This window comes from Capra hircus, chromosome 13 (assembly GCF_001704415.2).
Source record: "Capra hircus breed San Clemente chromosome 13, ASM170441v1, whole genome shotgun sequence".
Classification (NCBI taxonomy): domain Eukaryota; kingdom Metazoa; phylum Chordata; class Mammalia; order Artiodactyla; family Bovidae; genus Capra; species Capra hircus.
Window position 1 is genome coordinate 21,096,808 of NC_030820.1, and position 18,621 is coordinate 21,115,428.

General features: G+C 39.2%; 1 protein-coding gene across 2 annotated transcripts in view; it reads left to right on the forward strand.

The window, feature by feature from the left end:
• The window catches only part of PLXDC2 (plexin domain containing 2), a 435,854-nt gene that overhangs the window by 403,862 nt on the left and 13,371 nt on the right, over window positions 1-18,621 (forward strand). For both annotated transcript variants that reach the window (XM_005687914.3, XM_005687913.3), the window contains exon 13: window positions 182-342. In XM_005687914.3, coding sequence (XP_005687971.1) covers window positions 182-342 — 161 coding nt within the window. The remainder of the gene's footprint in view (window positions 1-181; window positions 343-18,621) is intronic.

The window sequence follows — 18,621 nt, forward strand, 5'->3', positions numbered from 1 at the left end:
GCATCTAACTTCTAAAACTGGTGTTGCGGAAAAGAAAAGTCGTTCAGAAAGTTAAAAAAAAAAATTCACTGGTACTTAATTAAGAATATGAATATCCCCCTCAATGAAAATGCAGATCTACGAGTGCACCCAGAGATGCATTCATGCATATGAATGTCTGACGGCTGTGCTGTTCTTCCAGCCTCTACAGATGACAGTGCAGCTGAGAAGAAAGGAGGAGCCCTTCATGCCGGTCTCATCGTCGGGATTCTCATCCTGGTCCTCATTATAGCCGCAGCCATCCTTGTGACAGTCTATATGTATCACCACCCGACATCAGCAGCCAGCATCTTCTTTATCGAGGTAAGTGTCAAGTAGAGTACATGAAAACCTTGCCAACTGATGAACTGTAGCCATTTGCTAACACCACCTGCATTTAATATTTAGCACATTTTCTCCACTTTGCACTCGGGAGCTGGCTGGTTTCACATACGCACACACGCACACGTATATTGATGGATGGCTTTCATGTGCTGAGTTCAGTTACCTTATCTCAGGAGCTTTTAAAGAAATAAGCCATTTTGCCTTTTCCAGACCTAAAAGAAAATAGAAACCATATTTTTTGTCTCATTATAGCAAGTATGTGAACCAGCTGTTCTTCTGATCCTGAAAGGAATGCACCATATGCCACAGGCTGAAGGACTTAGCTTAAATCAACTAATCGATAAATACTAATTGAGTATTAGCTGTGTTCATAATAGTGGGGTGGGCCTGCTCTTAAAATGCTCACAAAACATTTAGGAAAAACATAGATTTCCCTACAAAATAACAGTTATAATAATAAGATAATGGTATGTGCCATTGCCATTTTGTGTGAACGTGTGTGTTTTTATACATTTATCAATACATATAAATGCACATGCATGCACACACACTCATTCAAGCACAATGAGAGCACCGAGCCAAATGAGTGCTGTGTTTGCATGTACAACATGCCACTGCCCAAGAGCAGTAGGTGCGAGGAACGGCGGCGGTGCGCAGAGGGCCACAGCCAAGCCCTGGTGTCCAGAAGGCCTGAGACTGCGAAGCCTGGGGGTCATAGGGTAAGGTCAGTGTGACCAAGTCACCTTCTACCTCTCAGACAACTGGGCTTCCTGGTCCCTCTGTGTGCATGGCTTTCATCCCAACATCATGGAGCCATTGCTCTTCAGTTCAGTTCAGTTCAGTCGCTCAGTCGTGTCCGACTCTTTGCAACCCCATGAATCGCAGCACGCCAGGCCTCCCTGTCCATCACCAACTCCCGGAGTTCACTCAGATTCACGTCCATGGAGTCAGTGATGCCATCCAGCCATCTCATCCTCTGTCGTCCCCTTCTCCTCCTGACCCCAATCCCTCCCAGCCTCAAAATATTTTCCAATGAGTCAACTCTTCTCATGAGGTGGTCAAAGTACTGGAGTTTCAGCTTTAGCATCATTCCTCCCAAAGAAATCCCAGGGCTGATCTCCTTTGAATGGACTGGTTGGATCTCCTTGCAGTCCAAGGGACTCTCAAGAGTCTTCTCCAACACCACAGTTCAAAAGCATCAATTCTTCGGTGCTCAGCCTTCTTCACAGTCCAACTGTCACATCCATACATGACCACAGGAAAAACCATAGCCTTGACTAGATGGACCTTAGTCGGCAAAGTAATGTCTCTGCTTTTGAATATGCTATCTAGGTTGGTCATAACTTTTCTTCCAAGGAGTAAGCGTCTTTGAATTTCATGGCTGCAGTCACCATCTGCAGTGATTTTGGAGCCCAAAAAAATAAAGTCTGACAGTTTCTACTGTTTCCCCATCTATTTCCCATGAAGTGATGGGACCGGATGCCATGATCTTCGTTTTCTGAATGTTGAGCTTTAAGCCAACTTTTTCACTCTCCTCTTTCACTTTCATCAAGAGGCTCTTTAGTTCCTCTTCACTTTCTGCCATAAGGGTGGTGTCATCTGCATATCTGAGGTTATTGATATTTCTCCCGGCAATCTTGATTCCAGCTTGTGCTTCTTCCAGTACAGCGTTTCTCATGATGTACTCTGCATAGAAGTTAAATAAGCAGGGTGACAATATACAGCCTTGATGTACTCCTTTTCCTATTTGGAACCAGTCTGTTGTTCCATGTCCAGTTCTAACTGTTGCTTCCTGACCTGCATACAGGTTTCTCAAGAGGCAGGTCAGGTGGTCTGGTATTCCCATCTCTTGAAGAATTTTCCACAACACAACATAAATACTAGAGCAGTGAAGGAAACCTACCTCAGAGCTTCCAACTTGAAAAGTTTAAATCTTCTCCAGTTCACCAGGTGATATACAGACAGTTACTTAGAATTTTATTCACCTGTTAAGTGAGAACTTGTGATGACCTTTATTTTTTTTTTTAAGATTAAAAATGTTTTCTTTATTTTTGTATTTGTTTTTGGAAATTATTTAATTTTTTAAAAGAAACAAAGATGGACATTTTTAATGACAAAAGGTACAATCACAAAGACAGACCACTAGACACCTTAACAACAAAGAAACAAAGATACATAAAGCAAAAATCAGAAGAAATATGAGAAAGAAAAAATACAGAATCATAGTGAGACATATTAACATCTCTGATAATATTTTATCAAGTGCAGAAAAAAAAAGAATAGAAGCATCTTGAATGATGTCATTAATAATTAAATATAATAGTTTTATATTTAATTAAATTTGTGATGACCTTTAAACTACAGATTTACCTTTGGCCTCTGTAACAGTGGAAAGTGAATGCAGATCAATTAAATAATTGCTCAGAAGTCCTCTATGGCTCTCAGCTGCCTGTGGAGTGAAGAGCAGTCTTCTTAGACCTCCTTCAAGACCTTGGCTGTTTCTATCTTGTCTGTCAGTTCAATTTTTAATCCCATAGCTCCTCAACTTGGAATTCATGTTAGTCGCTCAGTTGTGTCTGACTCTTTGCCACCCATGGACTGTAACCCACCAGGCTCCTCTGTCCATAGAACTCTCCAGGCAAGAATACTGGAGTGGGCTGCCATTCCATTCTCTAGGGGATCTTCCAGACCCAGGGATCAAACCCGGGTCTCCTGCATTGCAGGCAGATTCTTTACTGTCTAAGCCACCTTCAACATGGAGTTCAGTACCATCCAATTCACTCCATGTTCTTCTCCACACACACCCCAAATTCTCTGTGCCACCAAGACATTGCTCCTTCTGTCCCTTCCACCGAGAAAGTCCCCTCTTCCACCTCAGTCTTTGAATTCTGGATCCCAGTAGCCTTCAACACCATGTACCCTGTAAGCTTTCCTTACCATCGCTCTGCCAGGACAGCTGCACATATTCTGTCTTTCCTCTGAAATTCTATCCATAGTAATACATATATATATTTCTCTGATATTTACCTTTCTGTTTTGCATTAGAGTTAAATATATAGGTGATTTATTCCACCCTGAAGACTTCTAACTTCCTCGAGATTTCAATTAAATAACTGAAATCTCTTTCAAATAAGGGTATTCTATAAGTACTTCCTAGAAAAAAATATAAATATTCTAGGACATTTCAAACTTCCACTAAATTTTCACACACAATGTCTTCCAAAACTGGTATTCTCATTTAAAGTGATAATTTAATGACTTACTGGAGTGGGAAAGCCATTGCCTTCTCCAGGGGATCTTCCTGACCCAGGGATCAAACCCAGGTCTCCCTTATTGCGAGCAGCTTCTTAACCGTCTGAGCCACCAGGCAAGCCCAAAGTCATAATAATTGTGTAATGATGAGACATTGTGTTTAGTTAGAAAACTCATACTAAGTCTTGTTAATGTGCTTCCATCTTAATTCTGATGGAAGAAAGGTCGTTTCCCAAGGTTATGACTGCATTGCTCCAAGGGCTGACAGGTGACAAGCTGTAAATCTTCAGTGACTAACCAGACACCAAGCTGCTGCTGTAACCCTCATGTGTTTAAGCCTTTTAACATACTGTGTCCTACACCCTCATAACACAAAGGAAGAGACTGAGGTCCAGAGTCGTGGATCGCCTTCCCCAAGATCAAAGAGCCACAGTTCTAGGAAGAATCCTCGTCTTTCCATACCTTTTCTGCAGGTTCCCAGCTTCTCTTCTCTTTGCCTTTTTTTCTTGCCATTGAGTCAATTGCCAATAATTCTGCCTCCATCGCTGGCTCTTTGACACCCTGCCGTTCTCATGCAGCTCACAGCGGCTGGTCAGCAGATGATTTTTTAAGATAATCATCATAACTGTACTATTATTAAAGCTGGTCCATGTCTGCAAAATCAAAACACAAATGCATTATGACTGCCCAGTTTTACTGACATGCCAGACCTATGAATTCAAAGATTTGAATTACTAACTAAATTAGAGCTATTGGTGCATGAAGAGATTGTGTTTATCAATATTGTCTAAGTTGCTTTTCATCTTCTATATTATACTACTATCTGCTTTTTAGGTGAATTTGATGTGCTTTTTCCCATTAAGAAAGTTGTACCTCTTTATTATAAATAAAAGATCTGTGGAAACATAAAAGCAAAAAGTGAAGTCATTTAGAGTCCTAATGTACAGAACTCATCACTATAACTATGCGTTTTTCTGTAATTTTTACATGCATAACTTGGTGTCGCCCATTTAGTATAATTGTGATTTAAATGACATGCAAATTTATACTTTTTATTTTTGAAACATCATTCTGATGGCTGTATGCTCTTCCATTCAACATTCATTCAACAGTTTTACATTGATTGTCCCATATGCTGTGAAGAGGTGTTCAGAAACACCAAGGGCCTAACATTGTTTATGATGCCTTGAAGTAAAAAGAACCTTATTCCAACCAATTTGACTGTGCATTAGTTTTCTATTGCTGCTGTAACAAATTACCGGGAACCTGGTAGTTTAAAACAACACAGTCTCTTACAGTTCTGAAGGTCAGAAATCCAAACTCAGTCTCATTGGGCTAAAGTCAAGGCAGAACTGACTCCTTCTAGAGGCTTCAGGAAGAATCATTTCCTTACCATTTTCAGTTGTTAGAGGCTGCATGCATTTCTTGGCTCCTGGCCCCTTTTTCTCATCATTCCATCTCTGCTTCTGTCATCACATCTATTACTAACTCCAACCCCTACCACCTTCTCGTAAGGCCCCTTGTGATCCCAGATAACCTCCCCAGGTCACAGGCATTAGTTTAATCACATCTACAAAGTCTGTTTTGCCTATCTTGTAGTTGACCGGTTTTTGCAGTTAGGACATGGACATAATTGGGAGGCCATTATTCTGCCTACCACAGATTGAATCAAATGTGAGCTGCATCACACACTCCCCATTAAACTGGGATATGCCCTTGACTTTAAGACACATCCCAATGTCCATGATGTTAAAATATGACCCACTATGTTTCTTGTGTATTTCACCATGAAATCCAGACTGCATTAAACATTTATAGAAATTAGTTTCCATGCTAAAAAAAAGTGTATGCTGTGATGAATATTTTAAATTTTTATTTATTTTTTAACACCAGAAGCAGTTTATATTGGGATATAGCCAATTAACAATTTTGTGATAGTTTCAAATGAACAGTGAACGGACTCTGCCATACATGCACGTGTATCCATTCTCCATCAAACCTCCTTCCCATCCAGGCTGGCACATAACATTGAGCAGAGTTCCATGTGCTATACAATAGCTTTCTGTTGGTTATCCATTTTAAACACAGCAGTGTGTACATAACCTTCCCAAAGTCCTTAACTATCCCTTCCCCACTGACAGCCATGAGTTTGTTTTCTAAGTCTGTGAGTCTCTTTCTGTTTTTTGAGTAAGTTCATTTGTATCATTTCTTTGTAGATTCCACATATAAGGGATGTCATATGATATTTCTGTTTCCCTGTCTGACTTACTTCACTCCATATGACAATTTAATAACTTGGCCCTTAAGTGGATAGGCCACAGTTTATGCAGCCATATTGTATTCTGGTGCATTTGGGGTTCTTAACATTGTTTGCTCGTATAACTGGCCCCATGAACATGATAATGATAACAGGAAACATTTATTAAATTCACTGGTGAAAGTGACTTATATTTATTACCTCATTTAGTCCTCACAGAGAACCGTGAGGCACTAAAATGATCTCCATGTCACAGATGAGGGCAATAAGGCACAGAACTTAAGCAGCTTGCTCATCATCATGTATTTAGTCAGTGGTGGAGTCAGAGTTTCAGCCCAGGCTCTCCAGAATCATGCCCTTAACCTCTAGGCTATGCTGCCTCTCTGTGTAAAGGGGCTTGCTTCACACGCTGTATGTAGTCATGTAGGAAGATGTGTGCATGCTTGCTAAGTTGCTTAGTCATGTCTGACTCTTTGCAACCATATGGACTGTAGCCCACCAGGCTCCTCTGTCCATGGGATTCTCTAAGTTAGATTACTGAAATGGGTTGACATGACCTCCTCCAGAGGATCTTCCCAATTTAGGGTTCAAACCCGTGTCTCTTATGTCTCCTGCCTTGACTGGCAGGCTCTTTACCATTAGCACCAGTAAGAGAAGCCCAGGAAGATATGTATCTAAGGATATACATTATGTTCCTAGAACAGATTCCCCAAGGTGTGATCTCATGAAATAAAGAAACATCTTAAAGACACTTAACAAATATTGCCAAAATCATTGCCCAAAGGTGTACACCACTTTATGTAGCCGTCCTTGCTATTGCCTTTTTTTAGTGAAGATAATGACAGTAGCTGTTATCTTTGTATTATGTTCTTGCAGAAAAGATGCACTAATTATTATACATACGTTTTGTGGATGCAAACACTCTTCCTCATATGCTACCTGGACTTTAGCTTTTAAACTTTTTCTTATGGAAAGAGAATGGGATAAAACAAGGATTAAATTCTAGAAATTCATTGTTATATGGAATGATCAGTGAATATGACTCAAGTGATTAAAATCAAGAGAAAAGTAGTCGAGAATGAGGAAGTCTTGATGATAAACCAAATCATGACTTCATATATTGTGTAATTAAATAATAATTGAGCTGACTATTTACACCTCATGTCTTAGAGGATCGGGGCTAAGAGTTCCATTCTCCTGAGACAGTCACTCTTTACTCATTTGGCAGAATAGTCTATTTTTCATAAACTTATCTTTTATATTTCTCTATCATCCTCTTCAGGTCTTAAACTGAGCATTTTCTTTTGATTTTTTACTAGATGGCTTTCGTTTGCATTGGCCTATCTGGTTTCTCTCAGTAATTTTCAAAAAAGATACTTGAGTTTGAGTAAAATCTATCTCGTTATACATGAATGAATAACATGCTTAAAACGCCTTTTTTGAAATCAGGATCATTATATTGAAGTAAAATAGCAAAGAACAAATATTCAAATAAGTACATATTCCTTAATTTTTAATAGATTTTCGTGAAGCTACTATTTCTTTGGAAGAATTAAAATGCCTTGGGTTCTACATGAAATTTAATGTTTGCTGAACATTTCTAGGCATAGATTCTGTGATTTACAATACAGAATGAATATGGGTTGTAGACATAAATGTTTGCTGCTGCTGCTAAGTCACTTCAGTCATGTCCAACTCTATGTGACCCCATAGATGGCAGCCCACCAGGCTGCCCTGTCCCTGGGATTCTCCAGGCAAGAACACTGGAGTGGGTTGCCATTTCCTTCTCCAATGCATGAAAGTTTTTCACTTTTCGTGAAAGTGAAGTCGCTCAGTCGTGTCCAACCCTCAGACATAAATGTTTGCCCACTGTTAAATACTATCATATATCACTATTGAAAATGCCCCTCTATTCCTAAATATTTTAACCTACTCCAGTATTCTTGCCTGGAAAATTCCATGGACAGAGGAGCATGGCAGGCTGCAGTCCCTGGGGTCAAAAAGTCAGGCACTCCTGAGCATGCACGTGCACGCTATTCCTGAAAGCTAGGTGGCAAGTGTCCCTTCTCCCCTCCACCATTTTTGGAGGCAACTCCAGTGCAGAGACAGAAACACAGCATGGTGAAACAGTTCATTTGGGGCATGAGACAGCCAGTTTCAGAGCCAAGACTTGAACTCGGGACTCATCTGGCCTGTGGACTGTGCTGCTACAGCACCCACGTAACCACAGGCTCCTGAGCAGTTTGTCATTCAAGGAATTCCTCACCCCAAGAAATATTTGTGAATAACAAGGACCCATGGAGAGTGAGATGAAAGAAAGACGGGCAGCTGTGGCCCTCAACTTTTCCTGGCAATCAGGAGTGCTGCCAGGAAAGAAACTAGAGAAAAGGAGCTAGGCAAGGATTCAAGAAGCTGCTGCTGGGGAGAAAAAAAGTGTTTACTAAAAGTTTGGCATCTTGCTTTACGGCTGCCTAATGAATAGCACTTGGAAGACAAGAAGACATGATGCATTGACTAACCTGTGTAGTAAATAGAGAATTCATTTCATAGACCCATGGATCTTTTTTTATCTTGAAGTCACATTTCTCTTTTTTCTGTAACTGTGTGTTGCCCTTAAGGCATTCTTTAGTCTTATTCCAGTCTTAAAGGAAACTCCAGGAAAAAGTAGGTTCTTGAAAGAAAATATTTATTTTTATTTCTTAGAGGAGGCAAAAGGGGGCATTCACTTTTGATGAACTACTGTGAAGAAGAAAAGATGAGGCAAAATCCAGCTGAAATGGTTTGACACTCTCCTTAAAGAAGTTGTTTTATTAGATGGCAACTTTCCAGAAATATAGCCATATGAAAAAAGGCGAAAATCGTTTACATCTTTTAAAAAGACACTTTTTGTGTATCTGTCTAAAATGCTGGAATTTTATTCATGTCCATCACTGAATGTTTCTGAGACATCAGTTTAAGTTTATGGTGATTCTTTTATTTATGCAGTTACCAAAATAAGATCTCTTTATAAGTATAATCTTTCATTTACTCTTCTGGATAACATATGTGTGTGTGTGTGTATGCTAAGTTGCTTCAGTCATGTCAAACTCTTTGTGACCCTATGGACTGTAGCTCATCAGGATCCTCTGTCCATGAAATTCTCCAGGCAAGACTATAGTGTTTTTAAATTAATAAAATATTTTCTTCACTTCATCAGGAAGAATTATTAAAAATAGTGAGTAAAATATTTAATATCTCACTGAGTTCTCTGCTCTAATTGCTTCTTAATTACTATGTGCTATGCTTAGTCAGTCATATCAAACTCTTTGCGACCCCAGGGACTGTAGCCCCCCAGGGTCCTCTAGCCATGGGGACTCTCCAGGCAAGAATATTGGAGTGGGTTGCCATGCCCTCTTCCAGGGCATCTTCCCAAACCAGGGATCAAACCCAGGTCTCCCACATTGCAGGCAGATTCTTTATCATCTGAGCCACCAGGGAAGCCCCTTAATTATCATACCATAACTCATTATTTTTAATGGTACATAAAGCCATGAAGTAAATGTTATATATATTCATATTGTACTTTTATCATACATATTTATATATATATATATATATATATATTTTTTTTTTTTTTTATGGGGCTTCTCAGGTTGTACAGTGGTAAAAAATCTATCTGCCAATGCAGGAGAAGCAAGAGGTGTGAGTTTGATCCCTGGGTCAGGAAGATCACCTGGAGGAGGAAATGGAGAAAATTCCATGGACAAAGGAGCTTGACAGGCTAAGGGGTCACAAAGAGTCGGACATAGCTGAAGGACTGAGCACACACACAGATATAATTTACACTTGTGTATAAAATTCCACAAGGAAACCCTTAAAAGATGAAAGACCCAAGTGAATAAATAAATAAAAACCCACAGAACTACAGTCTACTTGGGTGTCTGTAAACCTGAATTATGTTGCTTTAAGAACACAATATATGTTTTAGGTATTCCAAGTCTTTCTTTCTGTTAACTCTTTAAAAGAAATTTGCTCTACTTATAATACCAACGGTTGAATAATTTCTTCTTTTTGACTTTAGTAGCTGACTTTTGTTAAAATAAACACTTAAGTCCATTTGTAGAGACAGAGACTATAAACTTTAATTTAGCAATGATAACTGCATTGCAATCATTATAAATTGAACTATAGATTATTTTTCCACCAATTCAAAATAGTGTGATTTTTAGGACAGCATTATAAAACAACTAAACTAAATAATTTATCATGAATTGATGCTTTTGAACTGTGGTGTTGGAGAAGACTCTTGAGAGTCCCTTGGACTACAAGGAGATCAAACCAGTCCATCCTAAAGGAAATCAACCCTGAATATTCATTGAAAGAACTGTTGCTGAAGCTGAAGTTTCAATACTTTGGCTCCCTGCTGTGAAGAGCCAACTCATTGGAAAAGACCTTGATGCTGAGAAAGATTGAAGGCAGAAGGAAAAGGGGACAACAGAGGACGAGATGGTTGGATGGCATCACTGACTCAATGGACATGAGTTTGAGCAAGCTCCAGGAGGTGGTGAAGGACAGGGAAGCCTGGTGTGCTGCAGTCCAGGGGGTCACAAAGAGTTGGACACAACTGAGCGACTGAACAAAAACAACAATGCTTTGGATGGAAAGACACATAATAAATTCATTCCTGTTGTTGTTTAGTCACTAAATCATGTTCAATTCTTTACCACTGACCTACCACAGAAGCCCAATAAATTCATTAGGATAATGAAATATCAGGAGAAATATTGGACTGGGTATATCTTAACAAACAACATAATTGGATTAGAATTTGTTTAGAAAGAGAGGTATATAAAAAATGGACCAGATGAACTAAAAACCACTGAACATGTCGAGCAAAGTCAAAAGAAAACCAAACTGATAAATATATTGATAGCAACAAATCCAAATGTAAAAGAAATGGAATTATTGGGGAGAAAGCTATATAGTAACAGAAAGTCATAGACAAAGCTATGGTTTTTCCAGTAGAAATGTACAGATGTGAGAGTTGGACCATAAAGAAGGTTGAGTGCTCAAGAAATGATGCTTTTGAATTGTGGTGCTCGAGAGGACTGTTGAGAGTCCCTTGGACAGGAAGGAGATCAAACCAGTCAATCCTAAAGGAAATCAGTCCTGAATATTCATTGAAAGGAATGATGCTGAAGCTGAAGCTCCAATAGTTTGGCTACCTGATGTGAAGAGCCAACTTATTGGAAGAGATCCTGATTCTGGGAAAGACTGAGGGCGGGAGGAGAAGGGGGCAACAGAGAATGAGATGATTGGATGGCATCATCAGCTCAATGCACATGAGTTTGAGCAAACTCCGGGAGATAGTGAAGGGCAGGGAAGCCTGGCATGCTGCAGTTCATGGGGTGGCAAAGAGTTGAACACAACTAAATAACATTAAAATGCAAAAAGATACATTACTATAAAAATTTCAGGAGTACAGAAGAGGAAAAGTAGAATATATTTTTTAAAAACTAAGTAATTATCTTGTTTTTGGATTTAAAATTTTATTTACCAACTGTAAAAGCTATTTAGCAGAATATATTTAGTGTAATGGGAAACAGTATATATATATTTTTAAATGAAATGATTTATGGTATTTCAGTGGAAGAATAACCAGAGGTTATGAGATTTGAAATTATTTTCTATTAACTGGTTAGTAGGTGGAATTAACTGATCAGACCTTTCAGGGTACTGTGTTTAAAACAAAATCAGAATGACTTCCCTCATTATATTATTTTATTTTGCTTCTTAGTGAACTTTAATAAATATGTGGTAGCTCCAGGGGACAGAACATTTGTCTCATCATTGTTTGTACCCCAGGACAAGCACAATGCTTAGTAAATATTTGCTGAATAAATGAGCACATATGTGCTCAGTCGTGTACAACTCTTTGAGACCCTGTGGGCTATAGTCCACCAGATTCCTCTGTCCATGGAATTTCCCAGACAAGAAAACTGGAGTGGATTGTCATTTCCTTCTCCAGGGTGTAAGAAATACGCTCACCAGCTTCAAACCAAGGAATGGAATCAGAGGCCCAAAGCACAGCAAAAGCTAGACTTTCAATGATGATCTTGAAAGATCAGGTGTCTCGTGGGCAAGCATACCCCTGACAGTTACAGCAAGCACTTTTATTCCCTATCACACAGATCCCTCCCCAGTTCCTCATTGGCTTCGTACTATGGGGTTACAATCTTCCCGGACTTCATCGTCTAGGTCTCATAGGGTATTCTTTCTACTCCCTTCCCATCCTAAGTCCACATTCCTCAACAAGGACTTTAGTTTATCCTTTCCCAAACATCCTGTTAGCTTAGGGACTCTCCAGGTATAAGCTGTTAGACAACACTAACTTGCCAATAATTTTCCAAGAAAAAATGGCTAACTCTGGAAAACGATTGGTTGATAATTTTCCACACAAGGCCAGCTACCTCATCCTGAAAATGGACCACTCCAAGTTCCACTTCTTACTAGGGGAGCTTCCTGGTCCAGGGATCAAAGCTACATCTCCTGTGTCTCCTGCACTGACAGGTGGATTCTTTACCACTGCACTACCTGGCTAAATAAGTAGTCTCATCTAAAATAATCCAAGTAGAATGTCAATAACAGAATCATAAAATGATAGAAAGTTGGAGACAACAGGAAATTTAAGGAAAAATCAAATGCAGTGGTTCCCAACTCTTGCATTACATGTCTCACCTGAAGAGAAATTAAAACTTCATTTCCCTGAATAAACTTTTGTGTGCTTGGAACTATAAATAACTCTTGAAATTGCAACATTGATGTTATAAGACTTGATGCATTTGGACATTTTCAATGAAAATCTTATTGGAATATTTTAGTTGAATCTTTCACTGTAAGTTTTAAATGCATAAAATTAATGTTGATTTAAAATATTGCCCTTTCAGGACTTCCCTGTTGGCCAGTGGCTAAGACTCTGAGCTCCCAATGCAGGGGGTCCAGGTTTGATCTCTAATCAGGAAACTAGATCCCACTTGCCATAACTAAGATCTGGTGCAGACAAAATATTTTTTTTAACTTTTAAAAATAAATAAAAATATTGCCGTTTTAAAAAATCATTGGCACATATGTATCAATTATAAGGCTAATTGGAGATTATAGGCTCATAGTAAGTAGAGAACCAGTGTTTGTCCATTTTCTCACTTTTTAGGTGAGAACGTGAATAATAAGAGATGGGAAGTGATTTGCCTGAGACCTTAGTGTTTGACAGTTATGAAAGCAGGAACCAGCTAAGTGCAGTAAGTAGAAAGAGATCAGTGCAAAGAGGACAGACCTTGCAAAAATTCTAGCTTTTAATTTACTAACTTTGTGACTTTTGGTCAATTCCTTAACTTCTCTGTGTAATGCAACCAGGAATTAAAAGCACATTTGCTGCCTCCTAAGGTGACTTCATCAGCATTGTGTTAAAAGCACTATTTTTAAAAAGATAATCATTAGTTTTAGCCAAAAATTGGTATTTAGCCAATAATGCCAAAATTTATTGGAGGTATTTATCTTTTTACCCATTGGGCTTCCCTGGTAGCTCAACTGGTAAAGAATCCACCGGTTCAATTCTGGTTCAAGGAGACCCCGGTTCAATTCCTGGGTTGGGAAGATCCCCTGGAGAAGGAAACGGCTACCCACTCCAATATTCTTGCCTGGAGAATTCCATGGACAGAGGAGCCTGGCAGGCTACGGTCATGGGGTCGCAAAGTCAGACATGACTGAGCAACTTTCACTTCACCTCATTCATCTTTTTCCCTTTGCTTCCTTCTTGTATTTATTGGAGGGGTTCATTTGTTTCCCATACTCACCCTCCTTTCTTAAGCGAACACTAGTGAGTTATCCAAATGAGAAGAGGCAGGAAAAAAGTGATTTAGAATGATCTAAATAATTCACAAACCAAGTTCTCAACCCCTGAATTTAATACCACTGATTATACAATAAAAGTCATTTTTATAGGTTCTAATTGGTCTGTCTCAGACATCTTGATTTTTTTATTTCTTTCTTTCATTTTAAAAACATTGTGAATGTTGGAGTTAGTTCCAGGATTGTAACCTGGCTCATATAATATCATTAGAGTGGTTATCATTACTTCTTTATCACAGGATGAATGTCTTGCGCTTTCGACTAAGCTTTTGTAGAAATTACATGAGTCTTTGTAAAAGATAGAAATGAACATCACTGGAGGCTCTAAGTAGGGAATGATTAAACACTGATATTAGTCAGTTACAACATTGTATGAAAATAGCTATAAATGCATCTGTAATACCCCTTCCAATGATCTTGTATAGCAGATATGCTTAACATTTATTTTCCTTCCATCCTAATGCTATATTGTTCCCCTTCTCAGGATTTTAATTACTTTTTTATTTTTTTAAATTGAAGTACAGTTGAAGGACAGGCTTGCCTTCTATGCCTGCCAATGTAGCAGAGATGAGTTCGATCTCTGGGTCAGAAAGATCCACTGGAGAAGGAAATGGAAACCCACTCCAGTATTCTTGCCTGGAGAATCCCATGGACAGAAGAAACTGGTGGACTACAGTTCATAGGGTTGCAAAAGAGTTGGATACATCTTAGTGACTAAACAACAACAAAGTTAATGTACAGCATTGTATTAATTTCAGTGGTACAACATAGTGATTCACTTTTTTATGGATAGGATCATAATTATTTTTTATTTCAATTTCTGAATTGGCTTGAAAAGAGATAGTATGTATCCAAAATTCCAAAATAAATAGGACAAGTTTCTCAAATTTAAAGAAGATATATATATATTGGAGAAGGCAATTGCAACCCACTCCAGGACTCTTGGTTGGAAAATCCCGTGGACGGAGGAGCCTGGTAGGCTGCGGTCCATGGGGTCAGAAAGAGTCAGACACGACTGAGTGACTTCCCTTTCACTTTTACTTTCATGCATTGGAGAAGGAAATGGCAACCCACTCCAGTGTTCTTGCCTGGGGAATCCCTGGGACAGGGGAGCCTGGTGGGCTGCCATCTATGGGGTTGCACAGAGTCGGCCATGACTGAAGCAACTTAGCAGCAGCAGCAGCAGCAACATACTATATTTTTTTTTCTTTTTTTTCTATAGTACCTTAAATAGATAAAAAGTTTGCCATCTGCCATTTAGAGTTTTTGTAAACCTTTTCATCTTATGTAAACATATACAAATTAAGCACGTCATGAGTACCAGTCAAATACTATAGATCTCTTTTTGTCCTGGCTTGATTGATAAGCATTATTCTAAATTGTCATTGTAAATAGAGTTCACCCTTGGATTTGATGGCATAAGCAGGGGTCCCCAACCTCCAGGATCTAATGCCTAATGATCTGAACTGGAGCTGATGCAGTCAGAACAGAAATAAAAGACACAGTAAATGTAATGAGATTGAATCATCCTGAAGCCACTCCTCCACCCTAGTCTGTGGAAAAATTGTCTTCCATGAAACTAGCCTCTGGTGCCAAAATGGCTGGGGTCCACTGGCCCACAAACCAGTCAGTTGGGTTGTTTCCTGATTAAATGTGGATTAAAACATGCAGTCCCTTTAGGACAGAAGATAGTTCACCATTTACCATTCCTAAGGTCATGGCTAATTAGAGTTTAACTTGCTGCTTTCCTTTGACCTCACTGAGAAGCACAGTGATGCTCCAGATACCAGTAACTTTATGAGAACAGCCTCTTGGGGACCGCAGCCAGTCCTGTTGTTGTTCAGAGCAGCACTAACTCACATTCGACTTTTATTAGAACATTTATGACCAAAGTAGCTTTATCTCGTCTTTCAACCAAGTCAGTAGGTGCCAGTGAGCTGGCTTGTGTTCACACTCAGTGCAAATTGCTTTTCCTCAGAGTAAGTTGCCTGTCTAACAGCAAATTATTACTCTGTTTTAGTAGCCAACAACTACTCATGGCTGTTTGGTTTAAAAAATTAAGAGATACTGCCAGCTACATTATCAATATGGTATTATGAGCTAAGACTAAGGAGAACTGGAATCTTCACAACTTAGATCATGGAAAATCAATCAAAACTGAAGTTCCTTCTTGTGAAATGCAGTCTGGTAGTAGCTGTTAATATCACAGAGGTGTAACTCCTAGTTTATATCTATTGTCTGATATAGTTGTTAATAGTTCTCCCACTCACTCTCAAAGTGTCCAAATTTGGACAATGTCATATGGTCATCCTCTGTCTAATCACATTTGCCAGCTTATTATATAGGTAAAATTGTAGAACATAAAAACTTGAATGACCAAATAGCCACATAGGAATTTAATAATAATACAAGGAACATTGAAGGTATATTCAATGCTGAATAGTGCAGTCAGTTCAGTTCAGTTTAGATCAGTCACTCAGTCATGTCCGACTCTTTGCAACCCCACGGACTGCAGCATGCCAGGCCTCTCTGTCCATCACCAACTCCCGGAGTTTGCTCAGACTCATGTCCATTGAATCAGTGATGCCATCCAACCATCTCATCCCCTGTTGTCCCCTTCTCCTTCTGCCTTCAATCTTTACCTGTATCAGGGTCTATTCCAGTGAGTCAGTTCTTCCCATCAGGTGCCCAAAGTATTGGAGTTTCAGCTTAAACATCAGTCCTTCCAAAGAATATTCAGGACTGATTTCCTTTAGGATGGACTGGTTGGATCTCCTTGCAGACCAAGGGACTCTCAAGAGTCTTCTCCAACACTACAGTTCAAAAGCATCAATTCCTCAGCACTCAGCCTTCTTTATAGTCCAACTCTCACATCCATACATGACTACTGGAAAAACCGTAGCTTTGACTAGACAGAACTTTGTTGGCAAAATAATGTCTCTCCTTTTTAATATACTGTCTAGGTTGGTCATAGCTTTTCTTCCAAGGAGCAAGCGTCTTTTAATTTCATGGCTGCAATCACCATCTGCAGTGATTTTGGAGCCCCCCAAAATAAAGTCTGTCACTGTTTCCACTGTTTCCCCATCTATCTGCCTGAAGTGATGGGACCAGATGCCATGATCTTAGTTTTCTGAATGTTGAACTTTAAGCCAAGTTTTCCACTCTCGTCTTTCACTTTCATCAAGAGGCTCTGTAGTTCTTCTTCACTTTCTGCCATAAGGGTGCTATTATCTGCATATCTGAGATTATTGATATTTCTCCCAGAAATCTTGATTCCAGCTTGTGCTTCTTCAGCCCAGCATTTCTCATGATGTACTCTGCATAGAAGTTAAATAAGCAGGGTGACAACATACAGCCTTGACCTACCCCTTTTCCTATTTGGAACCAGCCTGTTGTTCCATGTCCAGTTCTAACTGTTGCTTCCTGACCTGCATACAGGTTTCCCAAGAGGCAGGTCAAGTGGTCTGGTGTTTCCATCTCTTTAAGAATTTTCCACAGTTTGTGGTGATCCACACAGTCAAAGGCTTTGGCATAGTCAATAAAGCAGAAGTAGATGTTTTTCTGAAACTCTCTTGCTTTTTCAATGATCCAACAGATGTTGGCAATTTGATCTCTGGTTCCTCTGCCTTTTATAAAACCAGCTTGAACATCTGGAAGTTCACAGTTCACATACTCTTGAAGCCTGGCTTGGAGAATTTTAAGCATTACCTTGCCAGCATGTGAGATGAGTGCAATTGTGCAATGGTTTGAGCATTCTTTGGCAAAATAGTGTGGTCAAGGACTGAAAAATTCTTAGGAAAGAGAGAAAGAGATTAATTTAATCAGGGGGTGTTTCATTAAAGAGATAGTATTTGAGCAGAGTCTCAAATGAGTGCCAGGCTGTGGAAGAGGAGATGGCATTCACATGCAAGTAGAGTCTGTTATGATTTTACAAAAGTGTTAAATCAAGGAAGGTTCAGACTGGTTGGTTTATTCAACTATATATTGGTATCTATAGCAAGTACTGGGAGTAGCTTTAATGCAGATGGAGATTACATGTGACAGATTTTGAAGAACTAACTACAAAATCTGGGCTTTGCTCTACAGGCAGTCGGAATCAGTGATGTAATAAAGAAGTAGAAATTGAAAAGGCATTAGGGAAATGGGCTGGAGACAGCTGGAGAAGAAAGGAAGGACCCGCACAGGAGAGCTGGAAGGCTGTATTTGTAGTTCATGTGTGACATGAGAACTGGGAGCTGAAGTAGGGTATTAATAGAAGGAATGGAATGAAGCTAATTCAAGAGCCATGTGAAGGCAGAAGACAGAATTCAGCCATTTCACCTGCTTAATACTTTATATCTGAAAATGCCTTCAGTTAATTTTCTTTGGTTCTCAGTGAGGTCTGTAAATGTAGTCATTGTTATACAGAGAAGGTAACTTGAAGAAGTTAAGCAATTTCCAAAACTCCTAGAGCTAATTCACGGTAATGGTAGAGGGTGTCCTGATTCTTTGCATTGAAAGTGTGGTATGAAGAAAAAAGAAGCAAAGATAATTCGAAAGTACAAAAATCTGAGAAACGAGGACATAAAATTTTCTGGTTATTAGAATTAGGAACATCAGAAGACAAAGTTAGTTTAGGAAAGAAAGTGAGAGGGGTGGATTTTAAGCATGTTTGTTTTGAGCTGATGGTCAAATCACAGTTGGGCCTCTTCAAAAAAGCAACTGAAGGGAAGGAATAGATTAAGATAAAGCAGTCTGGTAAGAAAATATGAAAGTTACAACAGTGAGAACTGAACTCCAAGAGAATAAAGAATGCCACTGGGAAGAGGGATCAGAGAGTTCGTGGCTCTCTTAGGACATCTTAACATTTAGCATTTAGAAAC